At 36.4% G+C, this 26,046-nt stretch overlaps 1 protein-coding gene across 1 annotated transcript in view; it reads right to left on the reverse strand.

Moving 5' to 3' along the window:
• LOC139970644 (prospero homeobox protein 1-like) overlaps positions 1-26,046 on the reverse strand; it is an 87,020-nt gene that overhangs the window by 220 nt on the left and 60,754 nt on the right. Inside the window, exons 6-9 of the mRNA XM_071976508.1 lie at positions 13,498-14,813; positions 12,431-12,639; positions 10,391-10,695; positions 1-6,212 (exon numbers count right to left, since the gene is read on the reverse strand). The exon at positions 1-6,212 is cut by the window's left edge and continues 220 nt beyond it. Of these exons, the coding sequence (XP_071832609.1) occupies positions 6,030-6,212; positions 10,391-10,695; positions 12,431-12,639; positions 13,498-14,675 (1,875 nt within the window). The 5' untranslated portion in view covers positions 14,676-14,813 and the 3' untranslated portion in view covers positions 1-6,029. The remainder of the gene's footprint in view (positions 6,213-10,390; positions 10,696-12,430; positions 12,640-13,497; positions 14,814-26,046) is intronic.

The following is a 26,046-nucleotide window of genomic DNA, read 5'->3' on the forward strand; positions in this document are numbered from 1 at the left end:
GTCATGACTTGAGTGACACAATTTGAAGAGTAGAAGTGGCTTGGAATAATTTTCATAAACTTGTTTAGGTTGATCAGGAAATTAATAAAAGAAAAACTAGCACAATATATATATATGTATATTTAGTCAACAAGTGAGTTGGTCTTGATTATACTTAATAATGCATCTCACCAATAACTGTTTAAAAAAGATTTAAACAAAAAAGATTTAAACAAAAAGGAAGAAGTTTATCTAGAGTTGAAAATGTTATCTTTCATTATTCACAGTCAAAATAACATACTTTTGGTGAAAACACCTGAAGGTTAATCCTGTTAGGTACGAAATCACTGTTGACTTGACTTAAAATATGTATATAAAATTACAATAACCGTACTACTACTTGGTAAGCTGCTTTCAGTCAGAGAAGTTAGTGACAGGATCTCCATACCATAAATATTTCATGGTGATCACTCCCTCGTGACTCGTACTGGTGCCCGGTTTGGAAGACAAGGGAAAAACACCATCTTTATCAGCCAGGAATAAGGCACTAACATAAGCTGGCAAATGTAAGATTTAAAAAAAAGTGTTGTTTATTGGTGGAAGACACTCTTTTTTAACCATTTTTGTGTTTTTGTAGATTAAAAGTGATTTTAAAATTGCCAAAGATATGTAAAATGAGTATCTATGGTGTTTTGAAATTGACAGACCTTTGGGAAAGGGCTGACCATGACATTACTGAGAACATGAACCAAACCATTGTAAAAAAGAGGTAGGCATAAGTTTGGCAAACTTGATGTATCTACAGAACAAAAGAGTAAGTTATGAAATTATAATCATCTTGCATGACATTTTCTGAGTCTTACAAAGTGCCAAGAAACAGCCATGCAAGTGGAATCAGAAGAAAGTCCAGTACTAGAGTTTTTGTAGCCTATAGAAGAAGAAAAAAACAGCTTGAAAGTATTCATATTTAATAGAAACATTTATACACGGCCACCAATTTAATGGTACACAATGGCTACCGTAGCAAAAGGTAATTACTCGTGAATATTCATCTCATATGAAAGTCATGCAAATTAACCCATATGTAGGCCCACCCAAGTTGGGATTTTTTTTTAATTCATTCTTTTATATCCTGCACTTTCATGTTAGCTTCAACGCAATTGTACTGAGAGAATGAATATCCTGTTTCTGTTAGACTAAGGTTAGTACCTGCTAATACTGTCAGTATGATTGCTTTGAAGGATGTGGCCAGTATATAAAGTGTTGACAGCATTAGTCAATTGTCCCAACTGACTGATTAGGCCACCATTTCTACAAATTACAAGCACAGATTGGCTAGACTTATTCCACACCACTACTAACTTTCAAGTACCATATTTTCATACTTCATCTGACAGACATATTTTCATACTTGATCTGACAAATCCCTGTTTGGATGTGAACAGTTTCCCTAACTTAGGTATGTGTAATAGCAAGCAACATGGTATGAAAAGATAAAGAGTACACTTAATATGTGGGCACACATCATTTATGTATAGCGCCATCTATTTGTTGGAAGAGGTGCAGATACATCCATCATATGTGACAATCTTTAAAGGATCATTAGTATTCATTTCAACAGTAAATTAGCTAAACTTACATCAATTCTTCTAAAGCACTTCCCTGGGAAGAGACTGCCCCTCTAAAATATTTCAAGACTTACAGGAATGTTTTAGATAGACAATTCAAATTGACCCAAAATTCTTTGAAGTAAAATAATTTTCTGGTGGCAATAAAAGTGCTTCTTGAAAGCTCAAGTATGCAAAACTTTTTGATTATCTTGCATAATATGTAGGGGCAATTCTACTAACCTTTGAGAGGACATACCTTTCCTACCATAAAATGAGAAAAAAAATTAGAGCTGCTGAGATCACGTTCTTGAAATTGTTGTCTTCAACATTAACAGAATGGAATGTTTTTACATAGCTTATTACAAATTCCTTATAAAAGAGAAATAGAGAGAAAAAAACCTGACAACTTGGAAATTTTGTGACTTGTTTGAAAAAAAAAAGAAACCAAAATACAGGGTAAACTTTATACTAACTTGTGGATTCCAAACTGCAACGGAAGTTGCAAGAATGACACCTTTTGACCTTTTAAAAATACACTTTTGCTTTTCTTTTCGTTACAGAGGTGAATTTTGATATGAAGTAAACTCAATGAGGTATATATAAGCCACAAGTTTGGAAGAGAACATAACAAATATTTGTTATTAAAAACATAACTGAATATAGGCATAAAATTTCAAATTGAAATGTAGTAAGATTACAAAGAGTCACAGATTTTAATGTAGTACTCGTGTTATAAAGAGTTTGTTTCAAATATACAAAGTTTCCAGCTATTTACAGTGGAAATACGAAGTGCTATATAATTAATTGATAAAATCAATTAAAAAATTATTATTATGTAATTATCAAAGACAAAGAAGGATATAGCATTTTTTTTTTATAATTTCATGTTAATGTGATATACAGAAGGCAAGCATGGATTAGAAGTGGATAATATTGTTACATGAACCAAAAGTGTTTAACATTCATTATTTGTTGAAATTAAAAAAAAAAAAATGGAGAAAAAATATAAGTTAATTAATTCATGATGAATAAAGTATATCAGGTTAAAACCCTTGTCACTGCTTCAGTTGTCCAACTCATTACCATATCTCTCTTTATATATATATATATATATACATATATATATATATATATATACATAAATACATATAAATACATATATATTTGACAGATACATTTGACAGAAATACATATATATGTATATATATATATATTTATATATATATTTATATATATATATATATATATATATATATATATATATATATATATATATTTCACAGAAATTTTGGGTTTGTTGTGAGCAATATGCCATGAATCAACCAGGAGACCTTTATATACATATTCGGGTATTCAAGCCTTGAACTCAAGAATGATGAGTATGTTTGTAGAGAAATGCAAGAAAGGAAGGGGGGAGACTAATGAAAAACAAAATCATTCATACCTTACAAGCTAAAGAGGGCCCTAGCAGAAAATAAAAATCTTTAATAAAAACAAGTTTTTTAATCAGTTTTTAAAGGTATAATATCCTGGTGACAGACAAGCTGACAATTTTTTGTCAAAAAATCTCATTTTCATATTTTGTTCGGAACTCTAGAAACAAATTCCAGATATGGTTGTTTGAAGGTAATGTACTGTTTTTCCAGATAAAGGGCTTGTTATGACAAACATAAATGGTGAACAGTGGGTGGTATGTGATGTCATCAAAGGACATATTTTTGAAAATCATTTTACTTCCTTTTGCTTTGTCGCCAGTTACGTTCATAAACTTCATAAAAGTTTGCCAAAAAAAACAAACTTGTACCTTCATTAACGTATAACCTATAAGGATGTGGTTTTCACCAACTCATGCAGAAGTATGACAGTAATGTTTTGTTGACATTGTTGTTGCTCAATTTGTTGTTATTGTTGCTGTTGAAAAAGCTGACTTTGACCACTGACAATGAACAATTTTTCTGTTAAAAAATTTGACCTCAAGGAAAGGAACCAAAGGGAACAGGGAAATGCAATTATCTTTAGATGGTATAAATTCTAAAACTTTCCTCATTCCCCCACCCCTACCCCCACCCTCCTACTGACCCATGTCCCCCCTCCCTTCTTAAAATTAACCACCCAGTGATATAAACCAAATAAACGACATGTATCCATAAGTTTGCAGTTTTCTACTTATGTTAACCATAATCATGAAGGGTATTTCAATATCCATAACTCCCTACCTTCATCTCTGGTTTTCTCTGGACAATTAAATCATTCATTCTTATAACCTTGTCAATTTACATAAATAAGAGGGTACTTTCTCATTTGATTGTGAAGAAGCTTCTTGAGAGATAAAAACAAGAATAGTCAAAATACATCTTCTCTTAAGTTGAATTATTCCAAGAAGGAGACAGTTACCATTTTCATGTACTAGACTGACTTTGTAAGTACTCTCAGCACAAAGAAAACCTCTTAAAGATTCTAACTTGTTCTATTTCCGATGTATTTTATGGAATACTTTCAAATTCGGATTTTGGTTTTGTTTTCTTGTTGCTATTACTCAAACCAATGCCAAGAGAGCTATGTATGTACTTCTGTTGATATGTGTTACAAGACAATCTTTGATAAAACATAGCCCGTGCTTACAGTCATGATCAAAACCTTATGATCATACCTTAGCCTGCCTCAGTTTCTGGGAAGCAGTCGGATATTGGTTGCTAAAAAAATTTACACCACCTGCCTCGTAATTCTCTGAACATTAATAAAGAGAAGGCTTTTGAAAATATGCAAAAGCTTTCCAACTCCCTGGATGCACTGAAAACTCAGTCCATAAAAAAATAAAAAATAAAAAAAAGGAGAATTGTGGGTAATATTGATAAATTGTACTTGCCCTCCCATCTAATGCATTCTCATGCAGGATTATTATCACATAATTTTCCCTCCCAGAAGTTTGTGGTGTTCAATCGCATATGGTAACTTTAAAAACTGAAGCTAATCCTCAATTATACAATCTCAGGTAACTTGTGGGTATACAATATTACCCACAAGTTGGTAACTTTTGAAGTGGAGAATTTTTCAAATAGATATTAGAAACAGAGTCACGCAAATCTACTACCAACATTACTATTCTCTTGTCAAATTCCACTCAACAGCAGAACAACATCCTAATGTTCCTAAATATATTAAACCAGATGCCAAGGATAAAAAAAAATTTCTGTACTGATCCATATGTTCCACCAGAGATATATTTACTTTGAAATATTTTACTACTAATAATCAAGTTTATAATTGCTGCTACTTTTACTACTACTTGGTGCTCTATTCATGGTATTAAAGGCATTTTCTATAGCTATAAGTATTATTGAAGGAAAACATTTGAAAGCACCAGCTTATTTCAAGTAATATGAAACAGATTTGATATATTCACATTGCCTACCCCCCCCCCTTTCCAAACCCAAACCACCCACTCCTGACCACCAACAAATGTCTACCTAAGGAAGCCCAATTTTGTACTCTTTTATCAATTTTGCTGATTTATGGAAGATCTGTTTTTTGTTAATATTTTTGTATATTGCTGAGGAAGTATTATATACATTAGAAAGGCACTTATCTTCAACTAGTCTCAATTTGTCCATGAACCTCTTAGAAGCTGTTGCAATAAAAATGATAAACTTTCTCAAAAGTAGAGTATTAATCAGATTAAAAAGTTACAAATATTAATCCCTACTACCAATGTTCACACCACGATCAATCAGCCGAGTACACAATTGCCCTGTCAACATTTGACACATATCCATAAAATGTTGTGGGACAAAAATCGACAAAAATTGGCAAAAATTGACAATAACAGACAAAAATTTGGTTAGATCCATCTGACAGGAGAATTTTTAACTGAAACCCCCCCAAAAAATGATTTCATTGTTAGAAAAGTTGTCAGTCATATGTGAGAGCATTAGGTATTAAGTTGATGTTGATTTTAAGTTATTTCTGTACCTTTAACAGTATTTGTTGTTCAGCATGACCCTATCAAAGTAAAATTAAAGTCTTTAAATCTGTTATTATATTTTTATTTCCATATTTTTGATCAAAAATCATAAAGCCCTAACACAGAAACCTGGGCCAAAAAAAATTAAAACGTTTCCAAATAATTTAGTATTTCGTCTTGCTATATAATTATAAAATTCAATTAAATATTACTTCTGATATTCCCTGAAATTTCGAGGCTAAACGATACTTTCTCCAATTGAGTTGCACGTATATGTACCAGTGTGTGCACCTGTTTTAAATTTTTACGAGCTGCAACTTCCCACAACAGGGATGGGCAGCGAATGACGAAAGAAAAGTAAAAAAAAAAAAAAAAAATTGGAGAAACTTATTTAGCAGAGATTGCACATGAACAAAGCAAAAAAATAAAAACAGACTGAATTAAAGTAACCAAAGATTGTTAGAATATTATCATCATCATCATCCCTGAAGTAGGTCCAAGCAGTTTGTTGATCTGAAGAAGGAGGGTATAGGCTCATCTAACTTGCTGATCACCTTGTAGATTGATTTCTTCCACGAGGCTTCGGAATCTCGGCCGTTTTGTACTGCCATGAAGAATTCACGAAGAGTTGTGGTCGAAACCGTGAGAAAGCTGTCTGGTGCCTGTTGTAAACAATGAGAGGGAAAAAGAAAAAAAAAATTATACACCAAGAAATAATGGCAAAAGTTGTACACATACTTAACGGCAATAGGGAACACAGGGTTATCGCCGATTACAACCCCGTTTTAAGACGGATTGAAACCGATTAGAATCTCCGATTACAACCCACCCTAATCGTCACCTTGTCACCCTCCTGTCTTTGTTTTGGATAAAAAGTGTTAAATATTCCAAAAACTGTGGCCACATCTAGATGATCAAAAATGGTTAGCTGATTTTTCGGTATTTTTGGATAAAATTCTCCTTTCCAAACACATCTGCCAACCACTCCCCCCCTTGTGCCCCTCGCCCACCAACTTTGCTCAACATGCTCCAATTATTAACAAGGTTCACATATCCGTTAAATAATCTGCCTCTTTGTCAATTTCGAGGGCATGAAAATTAACCCCTTTTCTCTCCTCTTTTTCTCGTCCGTAAACACAGCTATACGGATTCGATCAGTCATTTTCCCCGATCCTCATAATAATTATTAATTATCCATCTCTGCCTTTCTTTTTCACAACTTGAATTTCTCTGAGTTCAGATTGATCCCCCCCTTAAATCTGTTAGTATACTCTGCAGACATATCATGTCAAAATCAGGTACTTGAAAAATCTGGGTGAGATTCCTATAAATTGAGAAGGGTTTGGCAGTAAAAAAAGATGAGAAAATTCATTGTGAGCAGCTGAACTAAAACAAGCATATTTGCCAGACACTTTGTTTGCTCAATATTTTTAAAGCTAATTTATTCTCCCTCCAGATTTGGCTTCTGAAGGCGGATGAAAGTTGCGGGAATAATGCTTCAGATGGATGGTGAAGTACTCGCAGGTGGGTGTTTCTGTCTATATCCAGAAACAGATGTTCCAATTTTTTAAATATTATTATTGTTTTTTTTTTTTTCAAATCTTTATTCCCTATTATGCTCGACTGTGATTTTGAGATAGGACAAAGAAATAACGATGCATATCCAAAAAAAATTTTTCCCAGGAAAATAAAAGCTGTTTACTTTACATCACCTGTTTGAAAATTGATCTAAGGAAAGCAACATGCCTTCCCCAAAATGGATGGACTTTGGCTACATCCAAGTTTATTCTTTAAATACAAACATCAAGTGGACGTAACAATGCACACACTTCATACCGCACTGATTACATTGAATAAACTATCAAGTGTGTAAAGACTGCCTTTTAATATATCACCAGCCCTGAGAGGATAGGCAGAGAGTTTAACATGTCATTTTAACCCGCACAGAACATCAGATTTGTTTCATATATACAGGAAACAGTTGGAATTGATTGAAAGAAAGAAATGGGATTCAAGCAAAGATAAAGAGAGAGAGGCAGGGGCAGGGGGAGGGGGGGGAGGGGGGATGGAAGGGTTGGGGATGTAGATGGAATGTGAAGTATGCTTCCATAATTCCATCGTGTATCCCTGACGAGTCAGTGAAAGTGTCGTGACTTACAATTGCTGTATTTCACATCAGATAGTTGTTATAGGAAGCAGTTGGAAATGTTTGAGAAGGAAACAGGAGACAGAGAGGGATGGGGGGGGGGACAAGGACAAAGAGGTGAGGGTACTAGGGATGGGATGGGATGGGGTGTGAATCATATTTTCACTCTTAAATCCTTTTTTAGTGAATGTTTTGTAACATACTTGAGCAGACTGAGTCTCACATCCCTACATAACTTAATCAAGTAAACTTGAGGACATATCACTGTTTATTGCTTGCTATGATTAAATTAATTTTTGAATGTCCAAAAAACAAAAACAAAAAAAAAACCCTTAAAGACTGTTCATGGCTGCATTACTCAGGTATCTATGCACAATTTTTTCGCTGTGTTTTAGCCGATGACATCGTTCTTAAGGATCAACAGACACTTCCTCTATTTCTGTGAATACTATAATGGGGCGGAGTTGATTATTGTTTGGCTAACAAGTAGCGCTGTTATGTTTCCTTGATGCACTGGTTTACATTGTCTGTTCCTTTCTCACAAGTCACAATTGGAAAAACAATGAAAGATAAATATGGAGAACAACTTTTGTCACTCTCTCATGACCGGTTTTAATGGAAATCCCTTTGACATCACGGAAATTACTTTAATACACACCCATTTAATACTGCTAAATTGTAATGCAAATTTATTTGTAGAGCATCAACATTATTGTTGGGACTTAATGAACAACCCCAATTAGTATAGTAGTGTTCTTATTTACAGGTGGGTGAGACAGAAAACAAAGCCAGAGTTCCCATGATGTCTCAGTCGGCTTAAACCTACTGAAAAGGTTTGTCACAAATTGAGTTTTGATGTCTTTCTTGTTATTTAGGGTAAAACCCAGAAACTCTCAGGGTTTCAAACCATTCATGATTGATTTTCACTGCTCTGAAAGCTATTCTTTTCCTCTTGGTTCTTCCACTACCCTCTAGAAAATCCACTTTCCCTCAGTGTTAGGGCTTGATTTGCCCACATGTCCCCTGTACTATCCACTTATTATAAAAGTACTGCAAAATGTAGCCCACATTCACACACTGACTTGGAGATTTACTGAAGGATGAAATATTGGTCATAATAAACAAATTTCTGACTTTTTCAACTTTAACTTTTAATATTTAAGTTTTATGTTTATATCCATTCAATGCAATGTTCATAATCAATGAATATTTTGAACATATCCGAAGAAAAAAATCATGAGCTTTGTTTTTGTAAATAAATACTAAATTTGATGCGCACCCAAACTGGACTATAATACTAAGGTCACTGTTCATTTCCTGTACCATATAAAATACCCTCTTTTCTGCTTTTTTATTTAAAAACCAGTAGACTCTTTACAGAGGTTCAGAGTGAGTTTTCGATACTTATATTAAAAAACAGCCTCCGATACATTACGTCAAGGGTGGGGCGCTCAAGCGATGCAAACAATTATCCCATTATTTTTAAAAATACCGAGTTCTTTTCCCCCCTCCGATCCCAGTCTACTGCTACTAAACGACAGTCTCTCAAATTGTTTTTGCTGGGAATTACTCGTAAACGGGTAAATCTACCAATCGATGCCCACAATAGACTTTCACTCAGGAAGTGATCGCTCACGCTTAAAAGGAAGATGATTAACAGGTTTTCTTTTACAACAGACCCGCTTGAATTATCCACAATCACACCACACAAAATATTGATAGAAAAACAAGGCCTGACAATGATCGTGATCCCAACATCCTTCCACGGCAGTCCCGAACCGCAACGGTATAGAAGTAGGTCTTACTAGAGACTTCAAAGTGCAGTTCTCGGAAGTCTTGTGGGTAGTACAGTGAACTTTTTTTTTTGGTTGGATTTTTTTTGTTGCCGTGAGACAGAAGTAATCACTGTGGCTCCCACTCAAATGAATAACATCTTTATTCAATGAACAATAAGGACGCAATGCAGGAAGGCAGCTGACCCTTGAAGGAACCAAGTTGGCACGCAAAGGGGAAGTGACAACAGTGTGTTTTTGCGACTTTTCTTTCCTTGGAAAACAGAACTTTTAGTCGTCACAGGGATGAGAAAATGAATTAAAAAAAAAAGAAAAAAAAAAGACTGAAACTCACTTTCTCTCTTGATTGTTTTTTGTTTTTTTTTGCTTTTGAGGCTGCGATATAAGTTGTGCGACAGCCAATCAGGGAAGAGATAAATGTCGTTTGTCATGTGAATCAACAATACAGAAGCCAAACCTGATTTTCTCATGGTTTCATTTGATTGTTTTACTTACAAACAAAAGTGCAGATTGTATATTTTTGCGTTTTATCATCAGAGCTCTTTCACTTTCACAAGGTATTCATTTGCTAGAAAAGGTTTCTTCTAAATTAAATTCCAATGACCTTAAAGAAAATTTGATTTGTCACCGCACGCACCGAGTGGTGTAAAGCGGTTGACGACACCTTATCGGGTTACGCTGCAGTTTACTATATGTTGAATATACACATATAGGCAATCTAATTGCTGAGGAGGAGTTCCTTCAATGTTGTGCATGCAACGATATGCACAGTACAGGCAACATAACATAATAATTTCAAGTTACCCGCTTACTCACTAATCCCTCCCTCCCTCACCACCACCCCCCTCGTTCCTTTGCCTAAGATAGATGGAGAAAAATAAAAAGAGATATAATTTCTTACCCTATACTCGTTACTTTTATTGTAATGTAGATTCAGAGCTCTGAAGAGTTCGGACTCGCGAGTGACTTCCAGCGACTCCGGTTCCGAAACCCCGCTGCTCAACGCCTGACGAGAGAACTTCTCCATCTGGATGTAGAAGAATTCCCTGAAGTTGCTGAACCACTTGATCATCTGAGAGGTATTGTGGCGATTAAACTTGACATCTGGGAAATACTGGCGCAGGATCGCCGAGCTGGGGTATCGGCAGAAGAAAAACATCAGTTTGGCTTTACGCAGGTGGGTCGGAGTCAGAGTGAGAGTGAAGTTGTGCGAGAGGATCGTTAAGGAAGAATGGTAGAGAAAGGGAAGCTGCTGTCGTATTTAAAACAAGTGTTGGTACTTTTTTTAAAACACTATTTTCGTTGCTTATTGTTAGCCAATAGACTTGATGGACCATCCTTTGACAGTACAGTATTTGTTTGCAGCCAGAAAACTTAATACATAGATTTATCTACAATATATCCTTCTTCGGATGCTAACAAAACTTGCGAACAGCATTTTTATTGTTCAATAAAAAGCATACTTCTATCTGCATACATTGACCTGATGAATTCGGTTTCATTAATTTTTTTTTTTTTTTTTTTTTTTTGTAGTCGTAAATCATCATCAGAAGTGAAACTGATCTATGTTGACCGTGAATATATAAAATTTACATAACCATATGTGCATTTATGAATACTTTCATCTAATCATTCATACAAAGGTTTTTTTCGCCCTCTCTGCATTTCTTTTTTAAAACTCTAGGCTACTCTAACTGGAAGTATAAAACTTTAAAACACTTGAAGACTGCTATAAGATTCTTTATAAATATTTTTTTTGGCTTCGCCTTTGTTGCTATTTTAGCTGTTCTATATATCTTAGTCCTTTTGAAATATTTTGGCTGCTTTTTTGGTTAAGGTCATTTGCATATTTAAATAAACCCTTAACCTTTTCGAGGAGGATTAAACAAGAAAGGAATCTCTCCACTTGGTTAAACGAGATTCATACGTCCACTGTTAATACTATCTCCCCTCCCCCCCCCCAAAAAAAGAAGAATAAACCATTTGCATACACACACATACGCACATATACATAGGTTCGCATACAGAAATGGAGTAGACGCAAATAGTTATAATTTATCCAAAGTAATTAGTTTTTAATATAAACCACATACCTTCTATAACTTTATCAGATGTATGGAACAAAGACATATTTGGTTTGCGCATTACTCAAATGTGGGTGAGTACACAGCGATTTTTTCAATTTCGGCTACTGAACAAAGTTTCCAGAAGGGTACTTGACATGTAGCCAGCCCATAAGAAGAATTAGAAGAAATTCATAAAAGCCATGCTGGTCTGACAATCCCAGCGACTTGCACAGCTAATTAATCCTGCTTGTTTTCGTGGGCTGATTTCTTTGGAAATATTTGGAGACGATCAAAAACAAACAGGTAATGAGAGATATGCTGGCATCACAAAAGACACATTATAAGGATTCCCCAAAAAAGCGGCTTAATATCAAGGATGCCTCTGTGTAGAATTTATCAGAGTCGTTGTGTAATACCTTTATGTATAACTGTAGCGATGAAAATTAATTATGATAAAAAAAATTTTTTTTTTTAAATTTTTAATTATGAAAGTGGATTTATATGAAAAAAATTGTATTCTAAGAATCATGTCTCCTGAAGAGAGAGATGATTTGAAATTGTGTCCGTACAAATAATGTTTGCGTGATGCTACAAGGATTGTTCCTAGTTTTATTCAGACATTGGCGATGATTTTTCTCTAGTCCTGTGTTTTGATTTTGAGATTACAATGTGACTTTAAAGTAAGCCTATTACAGTCGATCAATGACCACCCCCTCCCCCCCCCCCCACCATTGCTATAGAAAAATGAAAAGATATATATATATATATATATATATATATATATATATATTTGTTTGATATTTTCACCAAATTTTCACGACAGGCCAAAAATTAATACGTTATCAATAAAATTTGACTGAAAATGGAAAAGGATATTGTCCCTGAGATTCCTGAGTACTCTGAGAGGTCTGGAGGGGCCATGGGCGGTGAGGAATCACTGCAGTCAGACTTGAACGAGGAATAGCTATCTGCGATGGATGGCGGTGTTGTACGGGGTGAATTGTGGTGGTTAGCCTCGCTCATTACCATGGCACTCATTTGGGAGGCCATCCCACCAAAACCCAACAGAGGACTGGTCACAAATCTGCAAATTAAACACGAGAGACGGTGAAAGAAGTTTTGCATAATTAGAAGGACGGGGTGTGACTAAAATCATGTCAAAGTTAATCGGTATAGCCCCAAATATGCTAGATAAATGGCCACTGATGGTCGGGATCTCAACTTTCAATTTTTACTGCCCACCCTCCAAAGTATTTTTCCATGATCAGTTGGACATTACCTGTCTAATTGAACACTTCATAATCTCTGGTTATCATTTGTAGAGTAAGAACCTCCAGGAAAAGCACTTTTTAATTTTATCAAATTTTTATTTTAAGCTTACCGCATGCTAAATTTGGGGGCTATCCTGTTAACATTTAACCTCTGAAGAAGATCCTGCTAGGATAGAAACGTCAGGCCAACTTACTTTTACACATTCTATTACACAGGCTCTCTAGTGGATAAGCAGTTTTCTAACAGTTTTATTTTATTTTTATTTTTATTTTGACATTTAAAAGGTGAAAAGGGTAATCAAGATATATAGGTAATGTCATATTCAGGAAATATTTGAGATGGAATTAAAGTCTATCCTCGTAGATAACTATTTTATATATGTTTTCAAAAAATTTGCATAAAGTTCATTACACAAAGGGTAACAGCCGTAAACACGTAAACATTTACTTTCATTTCATGTTTTGAAATAATTTTTTTTATACCCGTCATGAACAAAAAGATTAACTGAAAGATGATGTAGAAAAAGTCTGACATAATTTGTGGAAAGAGTATAAAAAAGAGAGAAGAATAGAGAGAAAAAGAAGTGTAAAAATAGAAATTTAAGATAAAAGAGACTGCTGTATAGTATACTGTTAAAATTGTGTACTACATTCATTACATTGTCGCTTACCTGTACTCCTCTAGGTGATGGTCATAACCGTTTGAAAGAGCAGGAAGGAATGCGGTTCTAGCAAAAGGATGATGCAGGCTAGGATTAGGAATAGCTACACTGGTGGCCAATCGGTGAGCATCCTTTGATGGAAGATGACAATTGGCAGCAGAAGTCGGCGACTTGTTATTATTATTTCGGACGACCGGCGAGGGCATCTTTCGAGATGGAACCACCAAGGAGAGAGCCTCCGTCTGTTCCGTGTGTGCAGGACTGTGACCGCTGAAGATGGACTGAACACTGTTTAGACTACCTACGCTCCCGGGACCGGGTGCCACCGAGGAGGCTGGCGACGCCGATTTGGAATTGGTATGGAGGGAAGGCGGTTCTGTGGGCTGCTTCTTGACTCTGGGGGGGTTGATGATGATATTGTCCACTAAGGAATCGACGGCATTCAGCAGAGCCTCAGAGAGCTTAGCTTTGAGGTAACTCCTGAGCTGCTTGGCTTTGTCATGCGGAATCCCAATGTTCTTCTCCGTCACCTTGGAACGGGAGGACGGATTCCTCCCGTTCAACATCTCCGACTTACGGATGGCCTGAGACGTGTCGACCGGTTCGTTGAGGTCGTCCAGATCGGCCGAATCCGCCGAATCGCTGTGCGTCTCCTCGTCGTAGAGGTCCTGGTACCTCTCCTGCAGGACGTCTAACTGCTGTTGCAAGTGATGTAATAGGCTCTGAAGATGTCGCTTCTCCTCCTTCTTATTGCCGGGTTTCTTCTTCGTCTCTGGCTCGACGTCTCTCTGGGGCTGGGGCTGGTACTGTTTCCTCTTCCTCCGCAGCGAGTCCGTCTCTTTGCCGTTCGCATGCATGGGTCCCGCCGTGGGTGTGTGCTGCATCGTGGAGATGATGTTCTCCACCCGGGCCTTCTTGGCCTGCAGGCTCTCGACCGCGGCGCCAACGTCGAAGCAGGCCACCTTCTCCGCGGCTTCGCCGTCGCTCCACGCTCCGCTCTCTATGCTAGGCATATCCGTGGAGTTACCGATTCCGACTAGATCGGACGACTTTGCTGGTGACAGGCTCTGCTCCCGCGCGCTGTCCACCTCCTCTGGGTCGACTGTTCTCTCTTGTTTCACGGTAAGAAGAGAGGGTTCTTGGATCTTGAGATTTTCCGGTGCGACTGTTTCTTGTCCCAGCGACATCTGTTACATGTGTTTCTCCGGTGATCGAATGATAATAGAAGGAAAGATCGTGTGGATTGCACGGACGAGTGTCGAGGAAGTATTCCTGGGAGGAGATCGTCACTGGTTCAAAACGCACTTCCTGATGTGATTGTAAATCTGCAATGGAATACAAATTATTGTTGGTTTTTGTTACTTTGTTTACAAGTGTTGACTTTCTCATAAACGATAGAAATGCTTAATGGCAGCTCCAATGAATCAATACAAACCTTTAATACAAGCTTATCAGAAAGGAAATTTCCAAGGTAAACAAAGAGACAAGAAATATCTTTGGAAATCAGTCTAGCGCTGAATCAGATCTTTGTCAAACAGAATACAAAAGGGGATTTCAAGCCGACATCTGTAGTACTTTTGGCGTACTGTACAACCATGAATGTCACCTTCGGTAGAATTCCTGTTTGCCAAAACTGCCTGACAGACGTTCAGTCAAATTTACTGTTGTGAAAGTCGCACAGACAATACATCTAACTTGACACTCACAAAAAAAGTCTTCTACGAATGTAATGTCGGTACCTGGGACAATTTATGGCTACTATATAACATGGTCTAACCCTCGACCAACTCTTGCTGTAACCTGTAGAGCAACTATGAATGTAACGATACCTTAATAATTAGTTTGGCTGTGTTAAGTAGATTAAGCGCAATACCCAGACAATGCAAAGAGACCTTAACCATCGCAATAAATTCTTAGCTGGTTCCTAGAATTGCAGCTAAGGTTATTTGACCATATTAAACGTCAAATATAGACTGCTTATTGAAATCTGCTGTGCAGTCTCCAAGGTATACTGTCAATGATCTAAAAACTGTACAGACTTAATTATATTAAAACTGTTATCATTATAGTTACAATAGATTGCAATAAAGACCACATTACGAGCTGTACGAACTCGTAATTATGAGCTCGAACCCTCGTAGAAACATTCAAAGAATAAATTTACAACCATCCACAAATTAATTTTCATCATTCACTTGGTTTGTGCTGAGAGATACAGATGGGTGGGGCTGGATGGGTGTGGGGGGGGAGGCCTGGAGGGGAGGTGGTTAAGCATGCATGCACAGTGAGTGAGCTTGCACACTGTATTACATAGTCAGGGCTTCACTTTTGCGGTTTCGCTGGCAAAAATTTTTGTTTTATTTTATGCAAATCACAAGTAAATGTGCTTAATACAATTATTTGCTTGACTTGAAACCTTGGATACAATTTGTTTCCAGACAACTCGACTACCATATAGAACTCGACTACTGCAGGTGATAAACCCATGGTACCACACCCTACTGATGGTGAATCAATGTTAACTGTACCAAAACTCCATGGTAGCAACATTGTCAAGTTGTGCATATATAGGAATGATATGACAACACCCTCTTTGTTTGTGGTTGGCCGGATTATCTAGTGATTAGGATCAACAATTAACTACTACAGATATAGAGTACGGCCCAAATTTCCAGGTTAAGCAACATTGTCAGACAAAAAATGCTGAATTTACAATAATAAATTAGAGATTTTCAAGTACCTCTGAGCAAATAACTTTTATCTCTGTACAAAGTTAAAATTGTTTTAACAGTATTGTCGTGAAAGAACTCTGAAAGACATATCTACAATATTCACCATTTTGTTGAGTTTAATTTTCGCCGAGGCTTTGAAATATTCAACAGGCAGAGTATATCTCAAAACTTTCACAAATCTTTTCCACACATCTTGCTGGGCTTTGAGTCTTCCAAAATTCCTTTTCTAGTTAACTATGAGATAAGGTAAGTTCATAAAAAGCAATAAAATTTGCCCATCTTTCTATTTTACTCTAGGAACTCTTGGATAATCAGCTCTTTGCTTTCAATTAAATGACAATGCAGTGATGAGCAACACCACAGTGTGACAATACACTTACTGTTATAATAGGTAACATTAAAACATTACAATGACATTTGGCTAAAGATGTTAAAATACCACCCACAGATATATGTAAGCAAGAAAAGAAAAGAAGACAGAAAAAGGAAAAGACAAAAAAAAAAAACAAGAAAAGAAAAGATGAACAACAGAAATAAAAAATAATTTTTCATGGAAAAATGTTGCTGAAGAAAACAGATGTAAGAAGTTAACTTTCCCTGTATCACTAGTCATCTATCTTACTATTATTATTAGAATGAAATACCTTGACAGTTGAAAAGAACTTCCACTGATGGACTATTAACAGACAGACAGACTGACTGATGGATGTAAGATCCCACTCTTCTTAATATTCATGAATATGTTGATCAATATCCACTTTTAACATTCAGCTGCACTATGTATATTCTTCTTGTCATGCCAAAATCCGATGTCAAATGATGAAAGTAAATCGCCCGATCGACGACGTCTCTTATGCACAACCCTATAATGTAACCGTGCGACAATGTCTCTGCAAACTGATAAAGATACACACATTTATATCCTAGTCATAAACATCTTTGGGTTTGAGTTTGATTTAATGCCTATCTTGGTGTCTGACATCAGCAATCGAGGCAAAGTTTCCCACAACAATACACGACAAAAGGCTGTCGCTGTTAACTGCTCTGCAGCAATATAACTGTTATGCTGATCTTATCAACGCAAGAATATAGCTGCTTTTCAACAACACACCCCTCCACTCCAGCTCTAAGCCATCTGAAGGGATAAGATTAATCGTATATGGAGAAAATTTGTTTGCAAAGGAACATCTGCATAAAAAAATTCACCTGCACTGGTTGATTGTACAAATATTGGGTGAGAAGGTAAAAAAAAAAAAGATAAAAAAATTCTCTCTCAGTTTTTGGCAAATGGAAGCCACTCTAGATAAAATTGTTTGTCTGTACAGTAAAGTCAAATATATTGCGCTGCAGGTCTATTCTTTCTCTGCAACGTGCCACAAAGTGGATTTTAACTGGTCCTGGAATATCACCACAGCAGTTTGAGAAGCTGGAAAAACTAGTTGCTTCAGTAAATTATGTCACAGGATTAACCATAAAGTGAAAATTAATGGGTATGGAGGGTTTGGGAATGCTTCATCTACTGTAGGTATACAGTATGAAGAAATTTACGAAGAGGTCTCTCACAGCGCACATACATACACATACACCGACATGCAAACAGATATATATGTGTTGACTAAGGTACACAAAGCTTAAATGGTTCTTCATATCACAGAATATACACAGATGTTTCTAGTGTACAGCTTTAGTACCTATATATATGTAGTATCCATTTCTGTTCTTGAACAGTTTTATTATTATTTATTATTATTTTTTGGACAAGGACAAATATCAAAGGACCCTTGGATATTAGACTTTCGTTTGAGGGAGCATAGCAACTCAAAATGTCCCAAAAAAATGACCTTCTGTGTATTCAATATCTAAAATTCCAGTATTTGAATGTTTTTTATTTTAAACAAAAACCACACCTTTTAATAACATTTTGTTGTAATTCCTTCTTAATACTTTTTTCTTAATTTCTCTACAAAATTGTTGTTTTTCATTACAAAATTGGGGAAATGTACTTTTCATTAACACAAAGGACACTTCTAATATTTGATAAGGGTCCTTTTAGGGACAACTGCCAACCACAAACCCCCCTGCCCCCCTTGTTTCTGAACAAAATATCCTCCCTAAAAACTCTACTCAATTTTGTTTGACTTTTGACAGCTTACCATGAATTGACACTGTGGTAAACTAATATTAAGCTCTCAGGAATTCCTCTTCTCCGCAGTTTACCAAATTTTGTAGATTTGAACAATTTTGAAATGTACTCTTGTTAAATAAATCAATGTAGTAACATTCATGTAACATTCCTAGTAACTGCCACTTACAGCAGTTTATTAACCTCTGTTTCTGCATTTCTTTCAACCTCAACCTCAATTGATTATTGAAAATAAGACTACAGTTTGTTGTAAAACTACTTAAAACATCCTTTCATAGATTGGTAAAAGTTGTTCACTTCAAAATGTCATCATTATTCGATGACATTCATTTTTAATTCTAACTATTTCATACAAAATATTACAATTTCCAAATCAGAATTGTAACCACATGATATTTAATTTTTTTTTTTGGAGACATTACCTTTCTTATTTAAATGCAAATGTAGCTGTATTCATACTAATGACCTAAATTACAATTGTATTATTAAAGGACTGAATAATAACGTTCGTTATATACCTATAATTCACGTAAGCTGAAAGAAACCCTCATATAGTAATGTAATATAAGTACAATGATACATACGCAACAACCATGTCACAACAATTATATAGTCGGTAATCGACGTTGTTTCCTGTAAAATTATTCTTGAATTAAACAAACTTGGCTGCTGCAACAAATGAATGAAATGGGATTCAACACAATAGACTTCAACTCATTGAACAATAAATACGTAAGAAATAATTAACTTTTACTTTAGCGGCATGCATGGACTCTGTAACAGAAATTTAAATAAAACTTACCTGTCTTAAAAAAAAAAAAAGAACTTAATTTGTTTTATATAGAAATAGAAAGAGAGAAAGAGAGAGAATGAACAACTGAAGAGAAATACCGACCTGACAAGAAGAAGAAGAAGGAAAGAATCCAAACTCCATTACTAAAAACAAACGATGCTACGACTGGCCAAATAAATTACGACGGTTATGACTACTGTTAAGTTTACACAGTTTCACACTAGACAGCCGCTAGGGGATGAGTGTGATCGCCAGCAGATTAGTACGACTGGATATTCAATTCTCTCACAAAAGGCCAAATTGGAAGGTTTCCTTCAGAGGAAAAACAAAGCAGGGTTTAAGATGCCACTTCCTTCCTGCATGGCCAAACATAGGCCTCTTGCGTGCATCTTAGGAAAGTGCAACTACCCAGGAAGCGTATGGGGTCACAACAATAGCTGTGGCAGGAACTTTTTCGGCTGATTGCGAAAAAGAACAGTAGCGATGACGGTAGTTAAATACTCGAGTCGAAATTCGCACGAGAGAGGGATATTCAACAAAAAAAGAACTCGAGCGGCGAGACGTCGAATGAGGGATGCCGGTTAAGGGAACGACAGGAATTTTGGAAAATTGTCTGGTTCCAACAAACGTGGGAAAATATCGGTTCTGAACAATCAAAGTTATATTGGTCATACAGGCCTGGTCTTCCTTTGATGAGATAATAGGAAAAACAATCAAAGGCTGTTATTGCAAGCTAATGTTTCTTTCTGAGGATTCTCAAAGCAGACTTTCACTTTTAGTCACATTTTTCTTTTCTTTTTTTGCACTGCCAAAAAGAGAGTGTAAAATGTAGCATATATTTTTTCTTTTTTTTCCCCCCTTCCCCAATCTTTTCCACTCTACATTTTGGGCAAACTTTTTCTCAGGGAAAAAGAGAACAGGTGATGAAAACTTACAAAGCAAAAAATATTCTTCCAGCAGGTGTTAGAATAGTACATGGCTGTATGTAGACTGGTAATGAAGAAGTAACACCTTGTGTGACTAAATTTGTCAATGATGGTATATTGAAAGCCTCAGTAGGGTGGGTGGGAGGGCTCACACCCTCCCTACCTGGGAAGTTACTTTTAATACTAAATGCATAGTTTAAAACTAAATTTGGGTAAGATAAATGTTTCCATATATCCATATACTGTTATTCACCAGATAAAGGTAATTCTCTTTTGCAACTGTGGATAGGGTGAAAACGAAAGGGGAGGAGAGGGGAGGGGAGAGAGAGGGGAGGAGAGGGGGAGGGGAGGAGAGAGGAGGGAGAAACAGGGAGGAGAGGGGAGAGGAGAGGGGAGGTGAGGGTAGGCAAGAGGAGGAGGTTTAGCTACCATTATGAGCATATTCTTCTCCTGATTTTTATTGACCCTCTAAACTAATTTCTAATTTTTTTTAAGTGGCACTGTCCATGACAGTGAGTGAAAGTACTGCTAACAAAGTCCGAATATGAATACCAGTATAGACTAACTGCAAGTCTGACCGCAGTTGACCGTTTGTCTATTTTTTAACAGAACTTAAAAGAGTATAGAAACGACAAAAATAAATCCCCTAAATGTGGTTGGTCTGAGTATAACTACACATGAATGGCAACATGTTATTACATTCTTCACTGATGAAGTGGGTGCACAGTGAGAATGAAGTGGGTGCACAGTGAGAATGAAGTGGGTGCAGTGAGAATGAAGTGGGTGCACAGTGAGAATGAAGTGGGTGCACAGTGAGGATGTAGTGGGTGCACAGTGAGGACGAAGTGGGTGCACCGTGAAGACAAAGTGGGTGCACCGTTAGGACGAAGTGTGTTTGTTGTAAGAATGAAGTGGGTGCATAGTGAGGGTGAAGTGGGTTCGTAGTGAGGATGAAGTGGGTTTACAGTGGGAATGAAGTGCTATAAACTGTTGTAACCAAATTCTACAGACCACCTAGGATGGAATGTGCATTCATTGAATGGAGACAGCTAAGAGAGAAAGAGGAGTTTAGCAAAACTTGGGGACGCAGTGCAAGAATGTTACCAGTTAATAGGCTAGGGTAATTATGTGTGCGAAGGTTAGGGAGACAGGTAAGAGAGAAGGTGTAACAGAAATGATACATTCATGTCATTTCATGCTGCATGTTTACATGAAATTGATTTATGCACAGTTAAAGCAAGGGTTTAACATGTTTATGAACCAAAATTTTGGTTTAAAGATTTTATAAAAAGTTATACAAAAGGCCTGATGAGATTTTTGAATACTAGCAGGTTACTTCCTCAACAGCAATATGAGATGAATAGAGATAGGATAAATGTATTAAAAACAGATCGATAGATTGATTAGATATCAACTAATTGGAACATTGACGAATAAAAGTAGTAAAATCGGGTGGAACGAAGGGTAGTGAGATGAATGGAAGCGAGGCATGTGAGGTGCTGCAAGAGATATAAGCTACAGCCCAAAACATCTGGTTCTTATGACTGTTTTACATATATATATATATATACCCTACACAAGTTTTCTTTTTTAGCAGATAAGCAGATTGTTGATTGTTTTTTTTTGTTCTCTTTGTCTCTTTGGTTTTGAAAGTTCTGCAGTGAAAACTAAAAACTCGTATCAGATGTTAAAACTAGAAAACAACTGCGTCAACAACATGTAACCGAAATGACCTATGCTTATATACTGTTTTCATGATCTCCTCAGTTTTTTATTGATTTCACAAAAAAAAAAAAAAAAAAAAAAAATGTCAAGACACCTCTTCATGATATGAGCACAAGAACTGAAAGGAAAAGAGATAACAGAATTGGTCACATCTTCACTTCCTGGTTGATAAAAGAAGCCCTAGTAATGAGAGAAAGAACATAAAAAAATGCACAACTTGTTGTGATACTGTAATGACATGCAGAGATGCCTGTGAGGAAAATCAATTGTCCTTGACAGTGAGTCTCTGAGAATCGACGACTGACAGAAAGAGAAACTCGGGGGTGTTTAAGAGGTTTATAAGCTTTTGTCTCCCTTTAGATCTTGGGTTTTGAGAGCGTGCGTAAACAAAACTGAGTCAAGGAACCGACAGACTTTAGAAACTACTTGATTGCACTTATGAAACTTAAACACCTTGCCAACAGAAAGTGAAATGGGACGACTAAATTTAAAAAAATCCATTTCGACTAGGCTGCTGGCAAAAAAACTTCAGTCTGATGGCCGAGTCTGATGTTCAAGATTATGTACTGCTGATATTAAAAAGGGGAATCCCTGAGAAGGCAAAAAGACACTACAGAGTTTTGTTTGTCGCTTTACGTACTATATACCTTGTGGTGAAAGCTGAAATTTGACGCTTGCAAAAGCATTTAAGAAAAGGTGCCTGGTTGTTACATACGAAACTATGAGGAGATTCATTAGAAAGAGAGAAGTCAAAGAAAACAATGCTGAAAACTTCCGGACTTAATCTGACTGTTTATGTAAGAATGAGGAGAACCCGATATCTTTTATTCTGCTGAAGGGGTCACTTTAAACTTCCTTAATGGACAGTTTTCAGTGCAAGAGTACAGCAAAAGAAGCTATAAGGAAGCTGTAACGATCTGATAAGGCCTCAAGGGTGTGTACAGTACAGTGATACGCGTGAACGAAACACAGGCTGATAAAAGGTCAAGCCTCCATATCAAGTCAAACTGCTGCCCATATCAAGTCATATGTTGAATATCAAGTAATGCCCATATCGAGTCATATGTTGAATATGAAGTCATGCACATATCAAGTCCCAAGGAATCATCTTTGCTCAAAATAGTTTACTTTCTTTCTTGCCTTTTCTTGTTTGTTTGAGTGATAGGGAATTTGGAGGGCGGAGTCGAGAGAGAGAGCGTATACAGGGAATGTATGTTGAGAAAGGTGGTCATAGGAGTGGGTTGGGGATTGGGGGGGGAAGTAATAAGCCATTTCATGGTCCCAAGCAAAAACAAATGCACCAAGTGATATCATAGGTGAATTAATCTGAAAACCCGTCTACACAGATATTCAGTGTTACCATGGGGACTTGAATCTCTAAATACATGGAAAAAAGTGTGAAACTTGAAAAAAGGAAATGTATAATGTAGGATTTGTGAGAAACTATCAGCACATAATCCCAGTGTAATATAACTTTTTCATTTTAATGACTTATTATAACGACTTGATTTGACTTGATTAGCCTTGACTTGATTTGACTTGATGCATTTGTTAAATAGTCTGTGATGTCTAACATGGACTACAACCTTAGTTGCCTTTTAAATACTTTTCTATAAAAGCAGACACAATTGTATCGTAACTGGAATGGAACTTTACTTTATTATTCGTATCAAAAGCACCATTGAGGGACATCATCAAAGTTAACAAGTACACCTTTTCAATGGTACAAAGGTTCTTACCAGCTAAAAACAAATAAACAGTTTCATGTCTTGTCCATGTGTGACATTGATGATTGTAAATTCTATCTACATGAATAATGTTGGAAACATTTCAAATTATAAACATCTCAGCAACTTAGGTCCCTTTAGGTCCCTTAAGGTCCCCGGTTCGAGTCATGAACTCCAAGATTAATGTATGTCGTCCAGACAAAGAGTTGTTGACAATTGACAATTATTATTCATAATCATGGACGTTAAATATGAATGTAAGAGACTGACTGCGGTCAGTTTGCACCTTTGATTAGCCAATAAGGCTTCTTCGCGAGTTCCTGCTTGCAGGAGGATCTAAAATACATACAAATACATACAACTTTGGAACAGGCATTTATCGAGACGGGGAGGACTTTGGACAATTAATTATGTTTCTCATGCTTCTTCTGTGTAGTATTACTTTTATAAATATCTCTGCCTCTTGTTCTCCTTTGTTCATGCTATATTCCATCTGACAGAAAATCAAGCAATCAATCAAATCAATCAAATCAAATCAATAGTATTAATGATACAAAATCAACCAAATTGCTCATATAAGAACAAGGAACTGATGTGCGACCGCTCGCCATTTAATATCTTTCGTAGGTGTCATGACACACAGCAGCAGCCAATGAAACAAAATCTAGTGTATAAGTAGTTAAGATTTTATTGCACTCAGTTTTATTCGCCACAGGGGACTGCTGTTGTGTATACTACTGTACAGTGTGGTATATGGGGGAGAATATATAAATGTTACAACATACCTTCAGTGGATATGTGACTAAGTTTATGAAGATATTTGTTGTGTATAGTTTGGATGAGGGTTGATGTTTGTTCAATTCTAAACTTATTTAAAGCAGTTTTTCAGTGATTACCTTTGTTCCTTTGCAATTTGCTACTAAAGTCTATAATGTAGGATACTACATATGACTTGCAAATTTTGATTTCAAATAATGAATTCAAATTCAAAAGTTTGGAAAATGTCCAATTCACATGTTACATGAGTTTCTACGTACTAGGGATATGAGAAACTGGTATTCAGGTGACAAAATCTTGAATGTATTAAAAAGTCTGCAAAATATAAAACCTCAATTCATGAGAACATCTCTGTAACATGACTGATAATCTTCGGTTGCTGACATGTACTAAAGAGATGGAAGCTGCAAGAACCCGCCTCTCTCTTCCTCTCCTAATTAAAGACCCCCCCACATTGATATAGCAGATGTCAGAATAAGATCCTCAGTTGAGAGAATTCCAAAAACATTCCCTAAGAGTCACCCAAGTTAACAACAAATGTAAAATGCTGCTAACATCCTTAATAATTCCTTGCTGTTATAATATCACCCAATATGACCAATGTCCATAGCAGCTGTTGAGCACCCTCAAATAACAGGTTGATAGAAGTTACAAGCACCACCCCCCCCCCTCCACCTACTACGCTGCATCACGATTTGTCATTATACGTAATTCATCAAGGGAAATAAAAGGAGACTTGCTAAAACTTGTGACCTTGAATTATGAAAGTTTTAAATTTGACAATGATTCTTTCATTTACATATTCAAAAAGGATATGCATGCCCCAAGATCTATAAACATAATAAGGTGAGAAGGGATGGAGGTGGTGTTTGAGAGGGATGGGAGGGGGAGGGGGGAGGGAGAAGAGTACATGAGAAGAGTGTTTGTACAGGGAGTTAGTACGGAGGTTAGAAAGCTTGTGGTATTGATGATACTATAAGGTCACATTGGTTACTTGAAGGTTATAAATAGCTATCAATGCAAAATCAGTTTTGGCCCTCTTAGAATGATTTCCTGGTTCTGTAATCACCTGATGTAGTCTAGTATCGTTAACAATGACTGAAGGAACAAACAGTCACCAACGGCAAACAGCGTTTGCCATCTCCTTACCATTGGCTATACATAAAGGTCATTCATAGTTTGTTCAAATCTTCTTGGGAAGTTAAAAAAAAAATTCACCTGGTCACTTATGCTCAAATTTCAACAACAAAAATGTCATTGACCCCCTCGCAAACACATTTTTAAATTTTTTTTTAAAGAGACATTAAACTATCCAAATTAACATTTATCAATGAACAAAACATATAGGAAAGTCATTTTTGAAATTTTTAAAGAAATTTCAGCACACTAAAATGTTCAACTATATGTACTCAAGTGTTTAGATCTCACATTGAGGAACAGCAAAAAGGATTGAGTATTCAGATACAAAATTCTAAAGAAGGATAACCAAGTAACATATCATGATAGGCTATTTAAACCTACCCTACCCTTTCCTCCTCTCCCTATTTCTCTATATCAAGCCAGATAAACACCCTCTGCACGGGGGCCACAAGACATCATGCATTCAACCGCCGTTACCCTTATTAAACTTGGTATACCTGGATTGTTTCATTCACAGAGGCCCAGTGACCTTGAGGGCCCCACTCGACCTTGTGGTCCACTGTGCATCTCATACGTCGATTGAATAATCCCGCAC

Source organism: Apostichopus japonicus, chromosome 8 (genome assembly GCF_037975245.1).
Source record: "Apostichopus japonicus isolate 1M-3 chromosome 8, ASM3797524v1, whole genome shotgun sequence".
NCBI classification, from domain to species: Eukaryota; Metazoa; Echinodermata; class Holothuroidea; order Aspidochirotida; family Stichopodidae; genus Apostichopus; species Apostichopus japonicus.